General features: G+C 33.4%; 1 protein-coding gene across 1 annotated transcript; it reads left to right on the top strand.

Annotated features, from left to right (window-relative positions):
* The first annotated feature begins 1521 nt into the window (after nucleotides 1–1521).
* Nucleotides 1522–24341, top strand: Ptx1 (pituitary homeobox homolog Ptx1). The gene is made up of 4 exons (XM_068776513.1): nucleotides 1522–1597; nucleotides 2701–2829; nucleotides 8976–9223; nucleotides 23188–24341. Exons 1-4 carry the CDS (start codon nucleotides 1522–1524, stop codon nucleotides 23770–23772), a joined length of 1038 nt encoding a protein of 345 aa, XP_068632614.1. The 3' UTR covers nucleotides 23773–24341.
* Nucleotides 24342–26581: the final 2240 nt, after the last annotated feature.

The following is a 26581-nucleotide window of genomic DNA, read 5'->3' as shown; positions in this document are numbered from 1 at the left end:
TGCTACTTGACCAACACCAAAATTATACCATTTACATCATTTCGATTTGATCGGATCATTATTTATTTTTTAACGTAATATACAAAGTGTTGAATTTATGTATAGTTCTTAGTAACTAATGCTCAAATCTAATCTTGTTTCATTTTTTTATTCATTATTTTGATTCACACATGTAATGTAATAGAAGAATTAACTGGCGATATGTCTTAATAAACTATCACGATTATTGCCATCTAATGTAAATAACTTTATTTATAACATTTACACAGTACTTAGGATTAGTCCTAATAATACATGTAACCCCAATAAGCTCCTACAATTTTATTTGGTGTAGTGTTTTTCAAGAAAAATGATGAAATGACGAGGCCACCGAACCATGAAAAAAGATCATGATCTTTACGTATTGAATTAGCTATGTGCAACATTCTGATTAAAAGCGACTTAAAACTTTAACTTATTTAGAAAAAAATATTTTATTTTTTAAGTCAGATGATTTATTTAGTTTTAGATGCTTATTTTAATTCCGTTTATTGAATTAAGCAAAAAAAAAGATGGTTTCATGGGCGTTGACAGTGAGGGCTTTTAACACTAAATCGAAGTCGTCGAAGAGAGCGACATGAAATCGTCTTGTGCTGCTGTTGCACAGAAAGGGTTTCTGGAAGGAATCCAGCATGCCCAGAGAAGTGTCTATATAGAGGAACAGTGTTTTGTATAAGATTTTTTAGTCTCTCTAAAATACCCGTAACGATCAAGGAGCGGTTTTTAATGGTCAAGAGTCCTATATAAATCTATACAGCAATCTATAATAATACGAGAGACGTGGTATCCTATACGCAGAAGATTTCTCACACCGAAAAAAATGTTGTTTCATTTCAATTTTGAAATAACAAATTTGTTTAATATGGAACGTATGACAATTAGCATGCGCGTCTCACGTGGTGGGCGCTATAAATAAGGGCGAGCACACACCACTGCGTCTCTGGTGACTAATTTGTTAACAAGTGTTCGAGGACACTTAATTACCGCGTAAGCGACGGGGCGTCATCGTTGCTCAGCGAGCACATTACTTTGTCAAGATTTGCTCGTTAAATTTTACTACTTTAAGTAACTTTAATTGAATTTACGATTCCTGCACAACGTTTCTATATTACTTCCTCCTACTACCAGGTACAACTTAAAAAAACATCAAGTAGCGGTTTATACTATCATGTAGAATTGTTGATTAAAAAATCTCTGGAAATTAAAATTACAATAATAACTCCAGTGGTATCTAAATCATAATATATTAAACAATAGTAATCGAGAAGCTGTATACATCGCCGGATTGTTGATTTGCTGTGGCAGTGGACAGCTAAACATAGCGCAAAACAGATGGCTGCTGGAGCTTTAAGATTTTGGAGTAGACATCACAGACCGGCAAGCGCAGCATATGTCGTCCACCCAAGGTGGACAGACAACCTTGGTTTTATGGTCGAAATATGTTGGATATTGGTAGCTCCTAACTGGACTTATTGGAAACTTATGGACCAGGCCAATGTTCATCATTGGACGTCCGGAAGAAATGATGATGATATATCAGCGACAAATACGCCCGAGAGTTAGTTATATAAACATGTCAAGAAGTATATCATATTTAAAAAGGTATCTACACTGGACTTTAAAATGTGTCACTAGATGATTAAAATAACCAGTTATTGTCTTTGAATGCATATTAATTTTTAGACGTAAATACCATACATTAAATTTTTAATTAATATATCTTTCATATTATATTTATATCACGTTTAAGAAATTAGCTGAATTGACTCACATAATTTTTTTTTAACTTTGCATTTTAGTATACATCTATTACTTCCTTGTATTGCCAGTTAAATCTAAATTCATTTAATATTAATTGTATAACATGACGCACTTCCATTTTCAAACGAGTCTTACATTATATATTATCTAATTAATACTCGTTGGCTTTGTGAAAGCTCATAAAATAGAAATGTAATTTAAATGATACCTTAAATAACACTATTTATATCTCACGATTGCCTATTTCTATTAGTGCAAAGATACAAAATTATTTATTCGTTTTATTCGAGCTCAGTTATATCTACGTTATTGAACAATTAATCGAGGTGGTTTTCGGATTATAAGATGCAAGTTATAACATGTAAAAAACTAGATGAATCTTATGGTTCCTCATGTAGCCCTAATGTACATTATTCAATAAATCTTCGTAAATTTTATGGTTTCTCATGTAACGCTACAATACATTATTCAATAAATCTTTGTATAAATTTGATGAATGTTTAGCGTTCTTTGGATGCGTGTTAGTAAAGAAGATTACCTACAAAATGAAGTTTTCACACACTACAAGACTTCAATAATATTATGAACATATTTTTATTGAAAAGCTTTCTGGTACGAGTACATTATAAGTACTTTCTTTCAACTACATCCTTTTTTGATATTATTGGTTCAAATATTTAACAACATAGACAACTGTTTTAGTTGGCTCCGTCATTTGTATAACTAAGGAAACTGCCGTTTATACTTTCATGTCATGATTAAGTGAAACTAGAAAAAAATTGGTCAAGCGGTTTTGAAGCTTGCTTAGCAAGAAATTCAGCTATTGTTTTTTTTACACTGATGTACAAAAGAAATATATTATTTATTAAGAGAGTTAATCAGTAATTTCTGTTGTTACAGTATGGGCGGAAACGGGGGAATTTCGAGACAGTGGGCATTCGTCTCTGGCTTCTGGTGGGTCAGGTGTTGAACAGTCTTCATTATACGCACCTCCGCGGCCGCGTCGAGACAGAAAACATACCGACGACAGTAAGTATAATTTCAAGCCTTTTTTTAAGTCTTTTAAAGGTCTGTAGTACTTCCGAAGTTGAAACACTAGAATGATTTTTGTGAGTAGGCATTCTCAAAATTGTCAACCTAATTCAGAAATCAATAAACATTTAATAAGGTGGATGTCATTATCATTAAAGCAGTGAACATTTTACGCCTAAAATGATGACAACGATGATGATAAATGAAAATTATAATTACCATTTCAATAATCTAGTAAAATAATTTCTGTCATAAATTATAGCAAAATGGTTAAGGAAGCACCAGAGTCTTATTATTAATAACAATGACCCTATAATCCAAGATCAGGAAATATTAAAATGAAATAAAAAACAAAGTAAACGTTAGAACGTAATGTTATGTAATGGTTAATTAAATTAAAAAAATTACGGCTGTAAATAACATTATATTATCATCGAAGTCGTCTTTAGCTGGAGGACATCTATTGCTTGGCATCCCCTATAAATTTACAAAAAAGCTTTAAGAATCTGCAGTAGAGACCACGCGATAGAAGCGTAACATAGGACATCTGCCTACTAGGTAGACAGAAGACTTTGTTAAGGCCATCGGATGATGCTGGATGCAGGCCGCTTCTAATGGGTCCTATTGGAAGCCTTTGGAGAAAGCCTATGATCATCTGTGATGAGATAAAAAAGAATGAAGTGAATAATTCTAAGAATGAACTATTTAAGACATATAAAAAATGTTAGAACCTTTGTGAAGTTAACTTTTTAATTAAATGCGAAAAAATTATTATGTAATTATGACAAAAGAAGCAAATTCCTGTATGAATCGGTAAAAAGACCACACAGTGTGACAAACTTAAAGCTGAACGCAAACTGAGTAAAGCGTCAGTGAATCTGATAGCAAATAGCCCGCTTGTTGATCTAATGCTTTCACAAACAGCGTTCCAGCGATGTGTACGGACTGGGGACTGGAGAGCGCTTTTTCTGCTTTATTGTTTGAATGCAAATGCAAAAATAAATGAAAACTGTTGTAATATGTTTCCATTACGTCCGTTTTTTAGAAAGTTTTTATTATAATAAAAATAAATATTCTGTTAATGTTTTTGTATTTCAAATTCAAGTCTAAAATATCTTTTTTATCGTCAATTATTTTATCAAGTTAGAATGCTACCATAAGTCGGAATGCTGATGTGTTCTTTTAAATGAAATTTAACAACGTTTGATTCTAATAGCAACCAAACAATTGTCAAAATTATCATAAAAAAACATTGTCTTATTATTTAAAAAAATCTTCATATGGACTAGCAAAGGGTTTCGAAACTGGTATTGAACCTTTTTTTCTTTCTATTTCCCGTGGATCTTAAAACGTTACTCTTTTGTAATCGTTACTTTCTGGAATCTATATAAAATTCTAATTCAATGTAGAGATAGAGATGTGATTATACTGGGTAATTGATTGTAGATGAAAAGTTTTAAATGTATGAATGTATAGTTCATTCGTCAGCAAAAGTAAGCTTTTACAGCTATTTAGAATCAACCCTGTGTAAAGTGATCACTCTGAAAGATTTTTTTTTTCTATTGACAAAAAAAGTATAAAAGACAAAACTAAGTTTGGATAGGGTGGTGTCGTCGTTTCAGCCTACCTAATCGCAACGCTTGGAAGGCGGAATGGCTATCGCAGTGTGGATTTATAATACACAGAAGACTGCTGCCCATCCTCCGAAAATTTGTGAGTCGTGGCAATATAAGATGGGCACTACTCTTTTTATACAAAAATTGTAAATTATATAAGATTGTATCCCGAGAATTTAACCCACGACCTACGATCACGAGTCTCAGTCTTTTATCGCAGAGCTACTACTTCTCTGCAATGAGCCATATATACACCTATAACCAAGGACATTGCTTGAATTACTAATACGGTTTTTGAATGTAGATCTTATTTTGAATTAATAAAAAATGTAGCTGTGTAACCTAAAAAATGATGAAACGAACGAAAAATTTAGAAAATCGCAATTAATCAACGGCATCTGTGGATTAGCATATCGCACCATGTCCGGTTATATTAAAACCATCAATCTGAACGACGCAGTCATTGGCGTATAATGAACAGGCGAGGATTACGGTCTGAGTTCGACCGAGGGACGCTACCGCGGGCATTCTCCGCTGATACGGCCGATATCGTGCGATAGGCGTTATCGTCGATAAGCTTTGTAGCTTCGCCGCCCCATCCATCAAGCAGCAACCTTTGCGTTCGGCCGACGCGACAAACTTGTAGGTAAATAACTCTGTTAACATGTGTTCCCGATATCGATACACGATGCCACTTCAAAACGAACACTCGATTTTGATAATGCCGCTACAACGCTTCCTTTAATGTAGCTGGTTATGTAAGTTTCTACAATGATTCTTATCTATCGACTTGCATGCACTCGTATCCTACAACGTGGAAATGTCGGAACTACGCTGTTATATTCACTCTTATACGCCTAACACGCGTTCACTCGTATACCAGCCTGATAGTGTAACAAATTAACAAATTTTTGTTAATAATGTAACAGATTTATTTTCTTGTTTTTCTTTTTTTTTTTTAATTTGTGGCTAGTTTTATTGACATATCATCATGATTATTATATACAGACGCTCAATGCAAGGCATAGAGCTTCACAAAAAATACACACGATGACCGGTATGGGGCTGCCCACATGCAGGGACTTTCAGAGACCTGTACCATGTTGGCGGTTTATCTAGTGGGGTCTATTCATGTTGGGTATTGTCCGACTCGAAAACCTTTGGGCCCCAACGATCGCAGGCCACACTAGTTAGGTGCTCAGATGAGCCATATTTCGAGTTACGTAAATTACATTGGTTCTTCTTTTTGGTTCACTTCATACGACAGATCACTAGGTAATATTACCATCTACTTTGTCGACCCATACAAAAATATGTAAAATGCAAGCAACGTTTTTTCTAGAGAGAAATAGAAGAACGTTTAGTACTTCTTAAATGCTAACCTCTATGTTCTTAAATGGTTGCAGTATATGTTGACGCAGGATGATTGTTGCCCTGTTGGCATTTATGTATGGCCAAGTTTTTATTTTAGACCTCTAAAAAGCAAAGCACAAAAGCCTCCTCAAATATCTTGGCTTGGACCGCTACATGCTAGCCCATTACCTCTTAAAAGGACTTAGGTCATACTTAGATTAGTAGATTTATTTCTACAAGCTTCAGCTGTTGTAACATTAGAAAGTAAATTTTGTAAATGTTTATATATATAAATAAACCACAAGTAAAAAAAAAAAACATTGTTTTGGGTAGTAAAAAAAGTTACATCGTAATGAATTTGACAAACGGTTTTTGTATCGGTTAGTCAAATCAACAATTAAAGAAATATAAACTCAAATTTTCCTTAAATCGTGAGAAAATTTATATAAAAAAATGCCAAAAATTTTATTTTAATCAAGATAAACAGCAGCAATGTGTTAACATTAATCCACTGTAATAAAAATGCCGTGTATGAATAAGATAATATTTTTTATCTTCAATAATACCTGTTTAGTAATTTCAAAATATGTGTTATAAAATTTGGCGGTCATTTAGTATTTCTCATGTGATTTTTAGTCTGATTTTATTATGAGAACAAAGCAATAAAATCATGTTAGTTCTTTTAAAATATTTTATTGTCTTAGTAAATGTTATTTAATTGTAAGAAGTGATATTTAATAATTATTCCTCTCTTAATTATTCATCAACGTCATCACCATCACTTCAGCAGCAGGTTATCAACTGCTTCAGGCCTCCTTCATAGAATTCCGTTAGGGCCGATTCGAAGTGATCTGCATGCAGCGAATTTCGACGCCTTTAACAATGTCCACCTTATAGGTTGTCGTTCTTCGCTGCGCTTACGTTTTAATGAACCTTTTTTGTACAGCCTTAGTATATTTATCTGATAGAATTGTTTCGTGACCATTATATTATGTTTGCAAAAAGACCGTATTTCCTCTATGGTGAATCAAGAGACGTTGTCATGATGAAATTCCTCGTTCATCAAAAAGGTAGGTAGGTTTAGTGCTTCATAAAAATCTGGACGAAAATATAATGAAACACATCGAGAGTTTATAACAATGTTATAGTGAAAGACTAAATATATAATCTTATTTACATGTCATTAATAATTTTACATTGATTAAATGAAGCTCAGTTCCGTACTAGAATTCCAGCAGTGATGTCCATCGACGCTTCATTGACGCTAGGATATCTGCTGAACCCAATATATGCGGCTTGATTGCTATCCGCGCCTTATCAGTAACGAATTGATGTAATAACAGCACCGTATCACTTGTCCCCTCGGCCGCGACATCGTTTCAAGCGCTCTAAATATTGATCTAAATATCTTGTACAATGGATATTATCCACCCAAATTTGGACAAACCTTTAGACTTTCTGCTCATTTGATATTCTTTTTTAAAGGATTCGTTTGCTTCTAATTTTACTATTGTTACATATTTTATTAAAGTTACATATTTCTGAGTGATTATTTTATACAAATGATTAAAAATAGATGCTAAAACTGATGACAAATGAGCAATAGTAGCAAATCACTTAATGATTTTACTACCAATTATCATGTTGGCCAATAGACGTTCACTGCAAGGCATAAGCCTCCTTCAAATATTGTTACGATAACCCAGACTTCCCGGGAATCTTACTATATCGTCAATCCACTTAGTAGCGGACTTACACAAGCCGTGTCTACTGCATCGTGGTCTCCACTCAAGAACCTTTCAACCTCTACTGCATAGAACTGCCTCCTCCAAAGTTTCTATATTTCACAAAATTACCCATGTATGCCACAAAAATCATAGCAATAAATATATTGTCTGATCAATGTTTAAGTTGTCATTGAAAATAAAAAACATGTTTAGTGCTAATCGACCATTTTATCGCATCATTAAACAAAAATAGACGTCACATAAAAAAAAAATTACTATCGGCGACATAAATAATGTCATAGTGTTGTGTCGCTCATCGTGAATAACGTATTTACAGCGGTGTCGTAAAAGAATTACGTGCTCCTGCGAGCTAATCCCGCGCATTAGTGCAGTGCTACCGGTCGCCATGATTCAATTTTTTTTTTATCTGTACCAAAATTTTCCCGGGACATTCCTCGATTCGTTTTAATCTTACTGTTTTATATTTACTTGGTAGACTTAAATAAACTTCGTGTACATTTTTTTTTCAATACAATGTGTGATTGTTTATAGGTGTCAAAACTTTAAAAGGTTGAATGGTTAGGAAACTAATGGACAGCAAAAGTTTTTAAGGTTTTACACTTATTTCCAATAGAAGATTACTTTGAATTATGTATTCTGCTAATATCTGCTGACAGTTCAAAGTTTAAAGGGATAAGCAGTAAACAATTATTTATTTTAATATGAAGTAATTCGAATTTTGAAAACGCTTTACTTATACTGTACGTTATTTATTATTTCTGAAACCATCGATTTTTGGAAGGAGTGCACTATACACCAATTGACTGCAAATAAGACATTTATTTATAGCTATATTAACCCTTTTTAAAACTTTTACATCTATAACAATTAGCCTTGTATACTTTAAATTTACAATCCATTATTAAAAAAACAAAATCCAGTTATAATGCTAATGATTTTTTAAGTAAAAATAAAATTAAGAAAAGAATTGCTTTACTACTGTATTAAAAATAAAGTAAATGTGACTTAAAGATAGGCTAGCGTTTGACCTAAAGTTAAAAAGTTATCCAGTTTTCGCTGGTACAATACTTTAGGATTATCATACAACTTCTTAGTTAGTAATGTAGGTTACATTATAGTTACGAATTACTGGGCCATTTAGCCAACTTTCACCGCAGGATATCCACTGATGGATATAGGCCTCCTCGATGCATTTACATTAAGATGACCTTTACGTCATACGTCCACCTTGTGAGTGGAAGTTGTTATGAATAATGTCATGTAGGTACTTGATAGTTAATAGGTAATATTTATTCATTGTACTCGCTAAAATAATAAGTACATAAGTGTAAAATAACAAAGACAAAATTACAATGGGCGGTCTTATCACATGAGCTTCCGCCATCTTATCCAGTGGCAGGTACTAATTTCTTTCGAATTTTCTCAGGCAATCGACCTCTAACATCAGAGCCTACAATAAAGACGGAATCAACAACACCCGGTGTGGGTCCAGACGAACCGTCCCTCGACGATAAAGGGGATAAGAAGAACAAACGGCAGCGGCGACAAAGAACGCACTTTACAAGTCAACAGCTGCAAGAACTAGAGGCCACGTTCGCACGAAACAGATACCCTGACATGTCCACGCGGGAAGAAATCGCGATGTGGACAAACCTCACCGAAGCGAGAGTCAGGGTAAGTTATTTTTGTCAATTAACCCATTTTTCGCCTTACGAAGATATCATGATATACTTTTCTATCCTACAAAGGATTACGTTAGTCTCCTGCCAGCTAAAACTTCACTCTGTTATCAAAACTGAACGCTTAATTTGTAGAGCATGCCCCATACTAAAACACTTCAGACTTTTGCTGGAGATTTGTTCTTGAATACTTTTTTTCTTGTCAAATTTGTTTAAGTTTGGGTGTAAGAGAAATACTTCTCCGCACAAGCTAATATACATGTTGTGTTCTTCAGAAAAAAAATATTTAAAAATAATAAATTATAGATTTTTAAAATTGTTTTAGCTATGTTAGTTTAAGTCATTGGTTATAGCGATAAGTTAAGAATTGAGAGTAATAGTCAATATTTCAACATGATTTTAAATTTCTTGATTTGAGTTCTTTTGTATCTAAAATTAGCCCCAACAAGTTTCTGACAACTTATTCAAATCTAGCTATATATATAATCTTAATACACATATAGCAATACTCGTACAGTTTGTAGCATTCATAACACATACACGTGACAGGTTCATTATCGCATATGTTGTCATTCGACGCTGATAAATAATTATTGCGTGATAAAGGATCGATAATTAACTGGAGCATAAAGAAGGTTACTTATTATACTATTCGAAAATATGAGTTTTGGCAATATTTATAATGTGTTATTTACTTGAAAAGTCTCTCTTTATTTTATTAAAACATGTTTAGACGATGGATAAATATTTTTTAATCATTCCTGGATATAACTACTTCTTCTAGGGATTCCTTTCCGTTGGAGCAAATGTCACCTCAACCTTCTACATTCAGTTATCATTTTCGCTAAACAGAACTCACGATATTTGTCCATTTACTGATGTCATGTAGTCAAGACTTTATTCTGTGACTAAAAAGTCGTTTTCTTAGGACCATACTAATAATAGTATAATAATAATAGTGTTTTATATGTTACGAAATTTCCTAGTTAGTTTTCAAAATCATTCAATCTTATTTTTTGTAAGACATATAGAGATAATAACTAACATATGTTTTAATTCCTATATTTAAAAAGTTCAAACTCTTTCGAAATCATTATTTATTCATGCCTCATATCACTAAAAATTAATATTTACTACCATTTTTAAATTCTTCTTTTATTTTGCTACGATTTCAAAGTAGGAAAAGTAGAAGTAAAATTATTTTATAGTACTAGATAGATTAATAGTTCTTCTATATAAATTACTAAGATAATTAGACGTACCATTGTACGACTTAAGGCTTCAGTCAAATGTGATCAGATCGTGTCTTGAGCTAATAAAGGCTTTTAAAATACAAAGTTATCTTTTCGCAATACCTATTGCTAATAAACTTTTTCATAAGTCATGATTCGAGTTAGACTAATTAATTTCCAAGGTGTATTATCACTTAAAAATTCTTTGCACTAAAGCATAAAAAATATTAAATATTTTAAATTTATTATTTGTACAATTTCTTATATAAAAGCTTAAGTCTTGCTCTTGTAAAGTTATAAAAACATTGATTTCGTCACAAAAGTGGCCAAACTTATGTTTGTTATGTTTACATTGTTCTTTAATGTTATTATTTCTTTTGGTTAGATTAATTGTCAAGGAAGCGTTCCTTTTTCAATAACATCGCGTTGAACTCTGTATTCGTACGAAGTTGTTAATCTCTCAGGTTTACTTCAGCGAAGCGTCGAGGTGCATCACGATATTAACGAGGCGTGCGTTGCACCAAATCGTCGCATCCGGCGCGCCTTCGATATTTTTGTGCCGCCCCGTCGGTCGGAACACGGAATCCCTTAATCCGCGAGGATTTCAACCGTCTATTTCGGTCTCTTCATAATCTCCAGCTTAAGTCTGATCGCATCCACACACTGTCAATAGTTTCCGAAGGCCCGTGTTAGATTCTGCGGTTTGAACTCGCCGTGTACTATTTACAGCAAGCGGGATGCCTTGCATGTCTTTCGGTTTCTTCGGTATGCTAATAATCTTCAATACGTGTTGTTCAAGCAGATTCTTGGGATATGTTATACGGCTAATGGTCTATTGAAAATATTTAAACTGTTATGAGCAGCTTGATTTGTAAATGGGAGGTGGTTATTGTAAAATTTTAAAACACTCTTCAAGCCTTATCGAATTACAATTAGCAATTTATAAGTTTGACGTGCGGAAATTCTTATCATATGATGTATAGGTACTCCCATAAGGTAATGGGAGTTATATTACAGATTGAAATTGAATATTCTATAACCAGAAAAAACAATCTTTTATTCCAAACAAAATATTTTTATTCTCTACCGAATTACCTATTGAATTGAAGTTCCGTCGTCTTCATATCTTACTTAATGGTCCAAAATCCAGTTCATGAGCCGAAATCCTTTGTCATATGATTGTCTTCTCTCTGTTTGGTATGACCATATTAATTCAAGTAATTTTTAGCAACTGCGAACAAAAACTTAACATTGCTTCCAAAGTGATTTGAGAGTCATTTTTAGTAGTGTTATTGTAATTATATTCAATATGATAATGATTTAAATGCATTTGTTATCTTCACATGCATCAATCATTGATCGTATTATTCATCGACATGTAAGTCGATACTTTAGGATTCATGCCTCTACGAGTAACTTCAAGTGTTAGACATTAACTCCGACGCATACAAACTGCTTTCTGAATTGGCCCCCGTGTGTTCTTTATACCGTTCGTATTTAGCCCAATAGGGTTGCCAAAATGTTTTACAACACTTTTTTTTTTAAATAAACATGTTTCTTAATCAAACATTTATTGTTCACAATTATCATTAATTTTAACTTTTTACTCTATTTTAATAATAGTAATCTCCTGACAACAAGGAATATAAGTGAATATCAGTTTATCTTAATCACTATACAACTGGCTGTAGTATGTGGATAAAATAGGGGCCAATATTTATGTATTAATATATAAATATATATTAAGAATGTGCGTTATGTCAATATGTTAACTTTTTAAAGGTGCTTAGCAAAACCTAATCGAAATAATAAATATTTGTTTTACTGTCTTATATGTTTGATGATTACATATTTTCTTACTATTATAGCTTGGTTAACTCAGAGTTTTACTTGCTGCATTTATTTATACATTTCCAAGACCAAGCGCACCTCATAAATGCCAGAAGAAATCAATTTCAGAGAAACTAGAATCGGATTGAGCTTCTCTATAATGCTTCCATCAACTTAAAGTAACCTGAGAAGAGCCCACAATAAAATCAAACACATTTTTATGTGACCTCTTTTACAATATTATGATACAGTAATAGAGAAATTTATTCTTAAACTTTATAGTGTCACTTAAAATATTTGACACTATAGGATTTTGGTTATTGAACTTATTATTATTATTATTATTATTATTATTATTATTCTTACATTATAGTTGAGAGACATTACAAGGAAGTGTATTGTAAAACCGTACATAACTGCCCACAAAAGATTTACTAATTTTATGATGATGGGTTTATGTTGTAGCTCACAGATAGCCAGCTAAAAAGTATATCGAGTTATAATTAAATTTAGACGGATTGTGTAAGTTAATAAAAATCGACAAATTAATTTCAATCATCCAAGACAAATTAATTAATTACCTGTATGGGATTAGAAATGTAATTATTCACAAGTCGACAACCCTAGCTGCAAGGGATTAGCTACTGTTGCTTCGCTTGCACTGGCCGTACGATAAATTTGAACGCACGCGCACCGATAAATCGTGAAACATTATTTTTGTTACCCACTCATTAGGGTCATTGCCTGCTTATTGACTCTTAAAATATGAGATGTTAATCTGGATGTTTTCTTTACTCCGTGCGCGAATTGGAATGTCATATCACACCTATCTATACATATACATAAGATATATCCATCTATGTACTGACTCATCACAATATCTCTGGTACTATAAAGCTTATAGACTTGATATTTATTTTGGAATATTCCTTTTACCAGGTTAAGGTCAGCTAAGAATGGATTTTAAAATTACACTTGCAAAGACGGTTGGAGAGGTGTTCAATAAAAAAATGAATATTTTGAAACTATAGTTATTATATGTATGAAACTTGGTTAAAATTTTTTTATACATTAATAAATCGAATGAAATACCACGTAACGTAGCACGAAGAATCTAAAACATTTCTAATATCAAACAGTCTGCACGTAGTGGATGCACTCTCATTTAAGAAGACTAAATATCAATATTATTTAATATTTTAAATCGTGTGTTAAATTTCCTGATTAATAATCGTCCATCGGCTGAAAAGAACAAGAACAAGATGTATTATTCAAAGAATCACTAGCTATTTAAATAATAGAAACTAATTTCGTAACTGACGACATTTGTATTAAGCCGCGCTTAATATTGAGACGTTTAGTCCACGGAGGGCTGTTACAGTTATCGTTTTCTGAAGACACGGCTGGGGACGGCCCGCTCGCTGCCAATCGTCCGTGAAACAACTCTTGACACATTTCATTCGCCGCGAATATCGTGTCGAATGACGTGAAATTAGTTACGCGATCCAAAACTTTTGTTTATCCCATAGACGCCATGTTTATTTGCTTACTTATTTGAGGTTAGAATTTTGTTATTAACTAATTTATTGTCATGTTGATTATTTTACGATATTTTTTTGACATTTTCAATATAAAATAATGTTAATAAACTTTAATTATTCAAATTAGTTTCCGGATATTATATTTTAATAACTAAACTTCTAGTTTGGCGCCAAAATATTAAAAAACAAAATGGCCGAAGAGTAAGCAATATAAATCAAGTAACAACAACTAATTATTGGGAAATTATAAATATTATCACGATAGTCCTATAACTTAGTCCTACTTAAACTAGGGTTTTTATTTAAAGTATAAAGTAAATGTAATATCGCAGACGCTTATTTTATTAATATAATCTGTATATTTACGTATTCAGTATTTTCAAACACTGCTTATCAGTCCAAAATATTATTTCAATATCGAATATTATTTTACACTACTATACAGGCTTTATCTAGTATAGAGTGTCTTATTTAGCAGTCTGATTCATTGTTATTCTGATGGAAATAAAAAATATTTTTATAATTATGAAAAAAAGTGTTAGGTGTGAAATTATGTACAATAAATATTTTTAATGTATAAACAATGTTTCAAATATTAAAATAAACTCAAATAAAGAGTATATGCAAATAGGTATTTCATTTTAAGGTTACAGAGAGATCTTTAATACTCTATGTTAAAGTCGTCCGCATCTTACGGCTTATTATATTACTAAGCTGGACGTCTGTATTACGTTGTCAACGAACGAACATATTAAATTTAACTATTTAGTACTTACATATCTCGAATTAGTTGTAACCTTGTTTTACATACATGAACAAATAAATGAAATTTCTAATGTAAATGCGAATATATTTAAATTCTGAAGAATCTGAAGCAATTTTTGACGAAGAAATATTTGTGCATGTGAACCTTATTGGTTTGCACGTCTCAAGTACTCGTTTTGAACTTCTCAACCAAGGTTCTTTTTACGATGATGTGTTTACGATGATGTTGGCCCATCGATGAACCCTTCTTTTTTACCCGAGGTTGAGACTGGCAGTGCTACTGTACTAGCGGTATAGCCTGTCGCCATACTAATTAATCATTAAAAAAATATCATGTTATTTGCACTGTAACGGTACAGAGTCAATTCACAGGTATTTGTTATTCATTATAGCGCTTATCGCTGTTTTCATTAAATATTTTTCACAATTTAAAACGTTACATGCTAAATAATGCTGTCTAGAGATAATTATGATTAATCTGTTATTGTTATTAAGAACTAAATGAATGACTTTTGTGTTTAAAAAATTTAAATCGTATTAAAATATCTTTTGTAAAACGTAAATGTATTTCCACAGAAAACCTAATGTAGTAGTTTAAGATATTAAGTTAGTGGAACGTTTATAATATTTTATATTACCTTGCCAATTGAAGGATCTCCATTCCATGACTTCAGCTAATTTTTACCATGAGCACGGGAAGTTACTTTTTATTTAATGTGGTCTGTGTAGTGCATAAATTTATTAATCACTCTCATTTTTCTTATAAGGGGATAAAAAATTATAAATATTTGCTTCTTATCATCATGATCATCTCAGATCATAGATGATCTCGATGACCGGTCTTCGTGCCTGCATCCAACGAATTTGCGCGACCTTAAAAATTGCTATTGTATGAAGATAAAATTGAACCTTTTCTAGCTCTAATATCAATTCAGCTGAAGGTATTCAGAGAAATACATAACCTTTCTCTGACAAACGAGTCGATATCAATTATTTAATACAATACATCAGACGTCACATCTGACGTAGATTTTTTTAATATATTAGCTCGCGGGGTTCTGATCGGCGAGTCATGAGTCCAAAGTAGCTTTAAAAATTAGAAAAAATAACAGCTCCCAGCAATAATCGAATATAATCACATATAGTTGAAAGGACACTTATTTAAAAACGAATTTAAAAGATCGAAAAAGATCAAATAACTCATTTCCCAAGCAAAATGACTCGCTTGGTTGCAGAAACCGATCCGTAGAAACAATAACACCTACAAATAGAATCCACTAGATTTATAAAAATTGCATGTAAAATTTACAATGTCCAATTGTTTCCGAAAACAGATTTAAAGATAAATATTGAATTTAACTGAAACACGTTTATACGAGTCTGTTTTACCTTAAAAACGTACCGAGGGTTGTCCGGCGACAAGCGGTAGTCACGTAACATTATTTATTTAACGTGAACGCCATAGTGCTCCGGGTTTTTGTTTTGCTTTTAGCGACGTGTGCCCAGTTGAGAGCGCAAACAGTTTAGCGCAGTTTGTGCTGTTCACTAACACTGCCCACATCGACAGTAGTCTAGATTCAAACAGAAGCCTTTGTGAGAATCTTTTAATTTATATATATACGGAATTATTGATTATATTATAGTTGGAACAGATTTTAATGTCTTAAAAAAATCAATGATTTATGTAACAATAAGTTTTTTACTACTAGAAATTATTGGCCAATCGCAATCCAAAAGAAAAAGTAAATGAATATTTCAGCGTGATTACTTTATACAGGATGATCGGAAATAGGCGTAAAAACTAATACTTAATGGAAAGTACTCCCAGCTCAATACAACGCGATAGCTGTATGTACTAGCTGTATCTGACGTTGGTGCAGTTGCACCCAATGCTTTACACTTTAGCTAAACAGCATATTTGCAAACACCATTTTGAGATGTGTAATGTAAAAGTAGTAATTTTGCTACAGTGTATTCGTGCACGGACATAATACCAGAAAAAACAACTTCTTGATTAGTGCTAACGATGCAATGATGCGTTCACATGCACTCGATGTTCTAATGATGCGTATTTTTAAAATATCAACCTTACAGTTTTATTAGGTCCAAAAAACAATGATCAAAGCTAAAAATAATACTACTGTAAATACGTCTTTAGTTTCCTAGTTATTTTGCTAATGTCACCTATCTCTTTCAGGTTAACTGCGATTGAAATAGAACTATGTACCTAATATATTGGTTTAATAAACTATAGCTAAATGGTAGTGTAATTTATGGGAGAGACAAGGAAATGTGTTTTAATTTTGGCAGCAACAGTTGCTGCGACTGTACCTTTTTATAAAAAAACAAATGGATGGAAAAAGTTTCTTATTAAAGTGAAATCTAACATAAGAATAAAATAAAAATTAATTGTATTATCCAACAATTGAAACACATACGTAATGTTGTTTCCTTTGGCTGCCGTCCAATGAGCACCAGCAGTAATCTGTTAAAGTATATGTTTCTACAGCTTAAACAAGTGATATTGTATTAACGGACCTATATTGATTTTATTTTGCACAGTGAAATTCTGCCAAATCGTTTATACATTCAACTAATATACCTTATGCCTCTGTTTTAAAGTCTGTAATCGAAATAAACTTATCAATCGGTCTTGTAAGCCTAAAACCAGTGGTTGAAGATATCCTACTTGTGTTTTGATAGGCCAAATGCCCCGTGTTTTGATCTCGCGGATTTCTCCAGGCTTTAGCTGATAATTTATTTCAATGAGAGATCTCCAATCGAGTCAATGGTTCGAAGTTTTGTAATCGCACGTAATCCGTTGAAATCGTGAGTTTTTTTTTATACGTTATATACGATTTGAAATATTTTTATCGCAATAATCTACTATTGTTTTTATGTTGTTATGTAAATTTATATAATGCAAATCTCGATTTTTATCGTGAAAAAGTGATATAAAGAGATGTCTGATTGTGGTTGATTGGTTATGGGTTTAAAATTTTTAAAGAGTATGTATGGCTAATATTTCAGCAAAAAGTTTAAAAGCCTTTACACCCATTTCCAACCATACTGTATAAAGTGATCACTCCGTAATACCTTATTTACTGTCAATTAATTTATAGCACACACTATCCAAAACTCAATGGTTTCAGAAATAACAATCACCTTATCGAAAAAAGTTTTTATAATATTAGGAATAAAAATTTTAATTAATTTTTTTGTTCATTATCTATCCCTGGAGACTTCGTACTGCATGATGTTATTGGCTTATTGAATTCCAATAGATTTTTTTTTCAGAATAACGCACGAATATAATGAAAGCTGTCTCAATAGACTATTACAGTTTTCAGTTACTCTTTATTAAAATTATTATTAAAAAACACCTCATTATAAAAATTATCCGGACGCATAAGTAACAGCGTTTTTTAGTCAATTGTTATTCTAGTCTTAAAAGATTACTTTCACTTCTAATGATTCATAATTTTTGTTATAAATAATTTTATACATTAATATTTCGTAGTATTTTTGCAGACTATTCTTTTTACGTAAACATGTACTTGCTTGATCTCTTTAAATTTATGGTTCACACTGTATTGTTTACAGTACAAAGTTACTTATAATAATTTTCATGTGTAATGTTTTTTGGAAAACTTTCTAATGTAATAATATAAATGAAATACTATAAACCTATTTTATAAACACAATTATTTTAAGAAATTATTGAGACAATAATGTACTTAAATAGACATCTAATACCTAAAATTCTCACGGTTCGTTCGGCTAAAGCGTTGGCATGTCTCTGTGAGCAGTAACCCCGTAACTCTGCGGGGTGCATTTAATAAATCCACCCTACTGGGCCCGGTCATTACAACTACGACGGTCATATCTTATTTTTACGATCTTAATCTACGCAGTGGCAAAAGCATAAATCACGCGTAAAATTACTTTTGATTATATAATTTAATCATGATTGACTATATTACGGAAATAGATTTTACTTTTTAATTATATAACGAATATATATATGTGTACCGGGCTGATTTGTTATAACTGTGAAAGCTTTAAAATCTAATTTCATTTTATTGTTATCAAAACAAATACGTATTACTTATAAAAAATACAAACACATGAAATATGTGGCCACACTAATTGCAATGTTAATGTTACTCATGTAGTATAAGTAACTTCTGACAGACAAACAAAGTGATTGGTTATAGGTGTGAAAGGTTTGTAAAAGGTTATACGTTTAAATGAGTGAATGTACAGTTAACTTATTTGCTGTCAGTTATATGTGATACACTCCATTTATAAATCAATGGTTTCAGAAATAATAATAAAGTAATGATAATATAAAAGTAGGTGTTTGTAAAATTCGAATGCAAAATTATTGCTTGTTTACTGTCTTATCTGTCCCTGTAGACCAAGTACTGCCAACAGTTACTGGCCGGTCGAAGTTCAATGATTTTTTTACTTTTTATTTACTTTAAAAGCTTTCTGCTTATAAATGAGCTATAGTTACACCTATACCTAATACCTATGTGAATAAGAGATTTTTACCTACATATTGACTCATCACGATATCTGTAAAATTATAATATTCAGAGATTTAAAATTTGGTAAATTTTTTCTTTTTAGAAATAAAGGTTAGCAGATGTTATTGGCCGATCGCATTTTATTAGAAAATTAAATATATAAAATATATTTCAGAGTGATTAATTTCATACAGAGTGTTTGAAAATAGGTGTGAAAGCTATTTATAGCTTATAGCTACTCTTATAAACAGACTATACAATTTTTATAAGAGTGAATATGCTAGTAAATATGCTACTTTTATTATATCTACTTACTATTTACCGTTACTTGTTGTCACTTTGTGTCGAAAATATATAGTAGTCCAAATCGAATATATTTCATCAAGCCACGTGCATTGACTTTAGGACAGTGGGAAATAAGACAGATTGGACGGTTTTAAACCTACATCTCCTTTTAACTAAGTCTATTATGCATTAGCAAAACTAAGGGCATCCGGTCCAATGGCATCGTTTGATTGATGAGCCTAATAAAACTGCGATTCTAGTTTAATTTAAATTTAAGGCAATTTATCGGGCCTGCGGTGCCGCTGACCGTAAAATAGCTTTATTATTCGCGTAGGGCGGTCGCGACGTTCATTACGGCGAATATTATGTGGACAGAGTGACAAAACGCTTTTGTATGATAATGTCTTTGGAAGCGAATCCTTTAGGGTTACCTCATAGTCGCTAGTTTGTTAGTCCTTATTGCGGTTTTAGAAGACTTATTATTAATGTCTTTTAAAATTGTACTAAACTTCAAATACATGATATTATAACATGTTTTCGTACATTCTTTATGGATATTTCAAAGTTTTATGTTATCCGATTTATAATATATCTTTTATTTACAAAATAAAAGGTTCATTTCTATCTTTGTTTTGTCTCCAATCATCATAATCATATTTTTAGTCGTAAAACACCCACTTCTAGAGAAAGGTCTACCTCAACCTTTTTTTTTTGATTTATGATACGACCGGCTGGAAGCGGTATCCGTGTTCCGACGACCTTACCAAGGTCGTCTGTCCACTTTACCAGTCCGTGGTGTCCTGTCCGGAACCTTAAGACTTCAGCGGCCATATGTTTTGCACGCTTTGACCTGCCTTCTGCCACATCAATTCGCCAATTAGTTTAAAAATTATTTTAAAATTCGAAAATTTGCTGTAATATTCACAAAATTTGGGCAACAAAGATTACATTTCAGCGTATCTGTTCAACACGTGAAAAATTTTATTGTATCATATAAATCAGTCCAGCCATGCTGATCTAAGTTGGGTACTAGAGAGAGCAACAAGAGAATCTAATCATTAGTTACGTCGTTATTTCTCACTCACCATTAAGTTGGCGTGAGTCCTTGCCTTCATCACAAGCTGAACCGGAAGACTGTTAAGTCTGATAGCGTCAGTCAAGTATTATCAACTACATTCGAGGCTTCTGTCGGAAGCTGGTCGATTCAGACCGTTATCTTTCTTCGAATTGGGAGGCCACCGAAGTCTTAGGTCGTCTGAAAGGACGTTTCATGGAGAGACTTGAGGGTAGGGCCCTGGAAGAAGAACTCTACATAGAAGAATTTAGAATGGAGACAGAAGTTATCACAGAACGCATGTTTTGAATTCCGATTCACAATTTTTTATAGGGCATGGGAGATTTCTCAAATACGTGCATAGGCTTAAACTCAGGGAGAGTCCCTCTTGTATTTGCCATCCGAGTGTGAACACCGTGATGGACCTAATCATTGGCTGACTTGTATTTGACGCGGTATGAGCGGAACACCAGTTACGGTTATAAGAGAGAATAAATGAGGAGAACATCACTCCACTAATGATTAAAGAGGGGTGTCGCTGGACCTCTTCGGAGTTCCGCATAAAGGTAATAGGACAAATAATAAAAAGCGATGAATAAATTAAAACAGAACAAAAATAATAACAATAATAACCTAGAGAGAAAATAAGAAGAAAGAATGAAAGACATCGAGAAGGAAATAAAAAGAAAAGATTATGTGAAAAAATTATTATGTAAATACCAAATACCAATAGGGTAGGGCAACCAATAGGGTTGAAAGGGTTAGAGAGACCCCAAAAACGGGGCTATAAAAGATCCGATCCAATGGTGCTGGAACGGCCCGAAACTTGACTGTTTTCTGTTGTATTGCTAAAACTTTCAATATTTTGAAAAGCGTTTTCCAGGGAAAAGTTAGGAAGAAACTTCTGTAACAAATCTATGGATGGAGAAATATGCATACATGGTATGTGATACAGCGCAAAGCCAGCCATTGTGGCAAATTTTTGGGTAAGTTTATGGCTTGCCTTCATTTTGATATCTGCCGGCTGACAAAGTGAAGACATGGCGATATCTTGTGTATGATGCTATACGTACTCGTATGGACGGCTTGTCTGATTACGATGTGAATTAAGTAAAGAAAACTCGGTGCATTGGTATTGTGTTTATTTAGCTCGCGGCACCTACAATTAGCCGATTTACTATTTGTTAAAAATACTTAATATGGATATGGATTTTAAAAAATTTCTCCAACAAAAAGCAGTGCAACAAATATACACAGAGTGATCGGTGAATGTATTTTTATACCTACTATATCCTATGCTATTGTCAATTATTTTAACATTATAAGTGATCTACTGAAGGTAGCCAGCCAGAAATTCAACAGTTGCTCTATTTAAACGGAATTTATCAATATTTGATTTATACATAATAATATCAACCGTGTAAATGAATTAAGAACCTAAAATTCCATACATTTCGACCAAGTGAAAAAGCTTGAATTCTGCAATAAGATTAACTCAATAATATATTTTAATGTTATATTTAAAACTAAGCTTTATTGATCAATCTTACATAGTTTTACTTTTTTACATAAAAAGAATCTTGGGCAAACATTAGTATCGATCTTCGTAGCATTAAAAATTGGCGGCGTCCCTCGACCGGAGGGCGCGGGAGGTGACCATCCTGCAATAATATATTTAAAGGATTAGCCCCGCGTCGCAATATCGCGCGACCCCGTCTCTGCCACGGCGCCCTCGCTATTCAAATAATGGAAATTATTTCCACATATGTGCACCTAAATAAATATCATTCTGTTGTCATTATTGAACTCCCCGGCACTTGTGTGGAGTTATTTTCACCCGTTTGTTAGCGGTTACAATGAGTTAAACGTATGGTGTTAACTTTTATCGCAATTCATTGTTTAAACATATTTTAGGATCTTTTAACAATGTAGAATAACAATCATTACGTTTACAAAGGTGAAATGTATTTGAATAATCTGAATGAAGATAAAACTTTTACAAACAAATAAGATTCTAACCGATTAACCTGCACACTTACGGCGAGAGTACGTTCACGTGAATTCGGAAAATTTATGTTTCGTAAAACAAACGATTGTATATGGGGTGGAAACGAGCGTTTATGTTCACTTAACCGAGGGAAGAGGGTATTATTTACCGTTTCGGGCGGCTGAACCCGCCACCGTGAGTGAGACGAATATCGCAGCCGGCACGAAATTTATAGCGCGCGTTGATGGCGCGATTTATCGCGAGGTGTCGTCGGCTATCGATCGCCGGTGAGTGACGCCCGCCGTACATCAGTGCGCGTTATCGGGACTTATCGCTCGCAACAGCCTCTATACTCCGACCTAAACAACCGCAACGCGAGCCTCCGCCTCGAGGCCCATTTATCGCCCGAGCCGAAGTCCTCCCGTCCAATCGCGGCGCTCATTTATCTTCATTCCGCGGGCGCAATTAGACGGGTCGTTGGCCACCCGGGCCCGTCGCCTCCGATATCACTACGTGGCTCGAATAACCCGAAGCGCCACGTCGCACTGTCAACTTCGTAATGAGCAAAGTTAATAGCCGACCACGCAACGACGTCCACACTCTGAATCTAGTTAAAACTTTGCCCCGAGTTTAACATTTATTGGTAACCCTCCTTTCGTTTCCTCAATACCGATCAGGCCTCTTTAAAATCTTCACTAATTACTTTTACTATTAAACTCTGTTATTGTTACAGGTATGGTTCAAAAATCGGAGAGCAAAGTGGCGGAAACGCGAACGTAACGCCATGAACGCAGCGGCTGCGGCGGCGGCGGACTTCAAGAATGGATTTAGCACGCAGTTCAACGGTCTGATGCAGCCTTTTCCGGATACGGACGCCTTGTATTCATCCTATCCGTACAATAACTGGGCAGCGAAAGTTCCCAGTCCATTAGGAACAAAAAGTTTCCCATGGCCTGTTAATCCCTTGGGCTCTGTGGTACCAGCGAGTCATCATCAAGGGTCTGTTAACTGTTTTAACACAGCGACGTCTATGAGTGGTGTTGGTGGTGGAAGTATGGGAGTTGGGGGTTCGGCGTCGGTTGGAGGTGGAGTAGCGCCTTGTCCGTACACCGGAGCACCAAATCCGTACATGTACCGGGCAGAGCCGTGTCCTGCGATGTCGTCGTCTATAGCTTCGCTGCGGTTAAAGGCGAAGCAGCATTCTTCAGGCTTCGGAGGAGGTTATGGAGGAGTGTCTCCGGTTTCGCGGGCCGGGTCGGCGCCACTGGCGGCGTGCCAGTACGCAGCTGGGGGCGTAGGCGTGGACCGCGTGCTCTGAGACGAGGTGAGAGGCCGCGAAGAGGCTCGCTCGCCGCCGCCTCTCGCGCGCGCCTCTTAGTCCCCGCCCGCGCGCACCTCCGCAGGCCTCTACCGTCACCTCTGGGATTGGTTCGACTAACGGATTGCGCGCGACCATACAAATATCGCTACGTTCACTTTAGTTTGCGATTGTACATATGTAGTTATAGGACGACCCAGAATAATAACACATAGGACTGTCACTTGAAAGAAACCGTTACAAAATACAATTTTAAACAGCGTAGTATACTGTGTTCAGTTCACGGTAACAAGGGATGTTATGACGGACGCATATTACGTGGACGGTACGTTTCTACGTGTTAGTATTCTAAGTATCACGTATACCAAAGCGATGTGTGCAATTTTTACTTGCTTAATTGTATTGAATTACAACAATTAGCTCCTAATGTGTACTTTATAAGATTATTAATTGTAAATATAAAATGAATTCTCTAAGGTTAATTTATTTAAACTCCTCGTTTCGTACGTGCCAAACGTAATTGTTATTTTGTGATTACCCACCAATGCTTCATGGAAATAAAACTTACAGTTTAGACGTTTAAATAATTTTTGAATTAAAAAGTTCCTATATCAATATCTTAACAAAATGTGTTTGTATGCTTGTCTAATGAAACGAATGTTATTTTGTAAAATTGACATTACGTCAAACTTCCTGCATTTCAAATCGTACTTAATTGTAAAGTATAATTTTTTTATTAATTTTAACTTACGTTTTTGTTCCTATATTATACGAAACTGAATGTATATGATACAGAGAATATTAGACAATTCAAATAATAAAATATACTTTTTCTTGCGTTTTTTTTTATTAAAAAAAGTGTCAAGCTTTTTAAAATTTATTCGTAATAAATTTGTTATACTCGATTCAGTAAATTTTCTTTCATTTATTTATTCCACTAAAAATCATATATATTTTTCCAACGCAATTCTGTGATCTATAATGTTAGACGAAGAATTCTAGAAGTGTTTAATGAAGTCGGAAATGAAATATAATGCATATGTCTATTGGAAATTCAGAATATTACATTTTTATTCCTTGGGGATAACGTCATGATTTCTTTTCCTGTACCAAGCAATAATTGTTAAGTATACGAAGTAATATTACAACATGGATGGATCATTACGACCGCCTCCAAATGAGATTAATGAAATCAGGATCTCATAATTTATGAAATATTTATTCAGGTGAAAATTGTAAATAGTTGTATTTATAAATAACTTTTTATTAGTAATAAAGTATAGTTTAAACTTAAACTACCCATTTCCGTGTGCCTACCAATCATCAATGAACATTATACGAATAGAAAACAAATTGTAAATAAATAGTTGGAATTGTTATTATAGTAAAAGTACGAATTCGTGGTTTTCATTTTATACATATCAAACGAAATATATGCGAAGATGGATGTTAAGGTTATTTTGTACATTTATTTAAGGCAAACTGATTGTTTTGTAACTTAAAAAAACGTCTAGTCATAATAAAAGATATCACTGAGCACTTTATGGTTTTATTTCAATATATTAATGTCATAGAATTCGAAATTCAAAATTTCTTCATTCAAGCCAGTATTTACATACATTTTTGAAGCGTCGATTATTTTAACATTATAAGTAGCAAGCTACCACCGTGAGAACAGTTCCTCTTTATAAATGAAATTTAATTATTTTTCATGCATACATTATAATATCAATTATGTAAATATGTCAACAAATCAAAGTTGTAATAGATTCAGACGTTACTTTGCGGAAGTCCATCCTAAGTAAGAAAAGGACTAATAGCTACTTCTGCTATGTAGCAGTAGCCACTCGGTGTTTGGCACTGATCGGTGTAACATTACTCCTGAGGATGCCCCGTGGAGGGGTGAAACATGTGTTGAGTGACTTGACGGTGGTAGTTGTGTAATTCGCATTGTTGTTAGCCGCATGCGCATTTATCAGCAGGCTGGCGGGCGATGCACTTTATTGCACGACTACTGCTACATAGCGGAAGTAGCTATATATTAGTCCTTTTCAAACCAAAGTTCCATACATTTCGATGAACTAAAAACTCTTTAATGCTATAATAAGATTTTCGATTTAAAACAAAGTAAAAGATAGTTTAAGATATCTCTTGTTACTTTCTTATGTATGCATATACCCAGAATTTGTTTAATTTTTGAAGACAAAATTTAGGCATTATGAGTTTGTTTTTATTTCGTGTATCATGTCTTTCACTATTTTTTATATCAATTTCTTTAAAACATCTTTCAAGGTATATCCAGTTTTTAGGTTATAAATAACCTATACTGCTCTTTTCAATTAAAGGAATATAGAAGTAATATCGTCGGCACTGCCCCTTTATAAAATACCGTAAGAGAGAGCGCTATGAAAATAAATAGAATAGTTAAACCGTATTAACGTCTATCAATTGTTTTACTTTTTTATTATAAAGACTGCCGTTATTAAATGAACTATAAAAACACAAAAACATCACTATAAACTAGAAGCGATTTTTATTACGCTTGATTTATGGGAGATTGGTTGTTCTATACAGTGGTATGAAAGAATCAGTCTGAACAAATATGAAGAAAAAAAAGAAATTTTGTCTGTAACTGTTTTTTCTTAATTTAAGACGTATAAAAATGTAAAAGAATTCATTAAAAGTTATTTCAGAGGTTAACGAAATATATGTAGATTATGTCCCGAAATCATGACTAAATTCAATTTAGTACTTTAAATTTCTAATACATCAATAAATTGTATAACAAACTTGATACATTTTTTAATGT

Source organism: Battus philenor, unplaced genomic scaffold, assembly GCF_028537555.1.
Source record: "Battus philenor isolate CCGP_79_NKW_IND1 unplaced genomic scaffold, ilBatPhil1.0.hap1 SCAF_12, whole genome shotgun sequence".
NCBI classification, from domain to species: domain Eukaryota; kingdom Metazoa; phylum Arthropoda; class Insecta; order Lepidoptera; family Papilionidae; genus Battus; species Battus philenor.
This window is presented reverse-complemented; position numbering and strand designations above follow the sequence as displayed.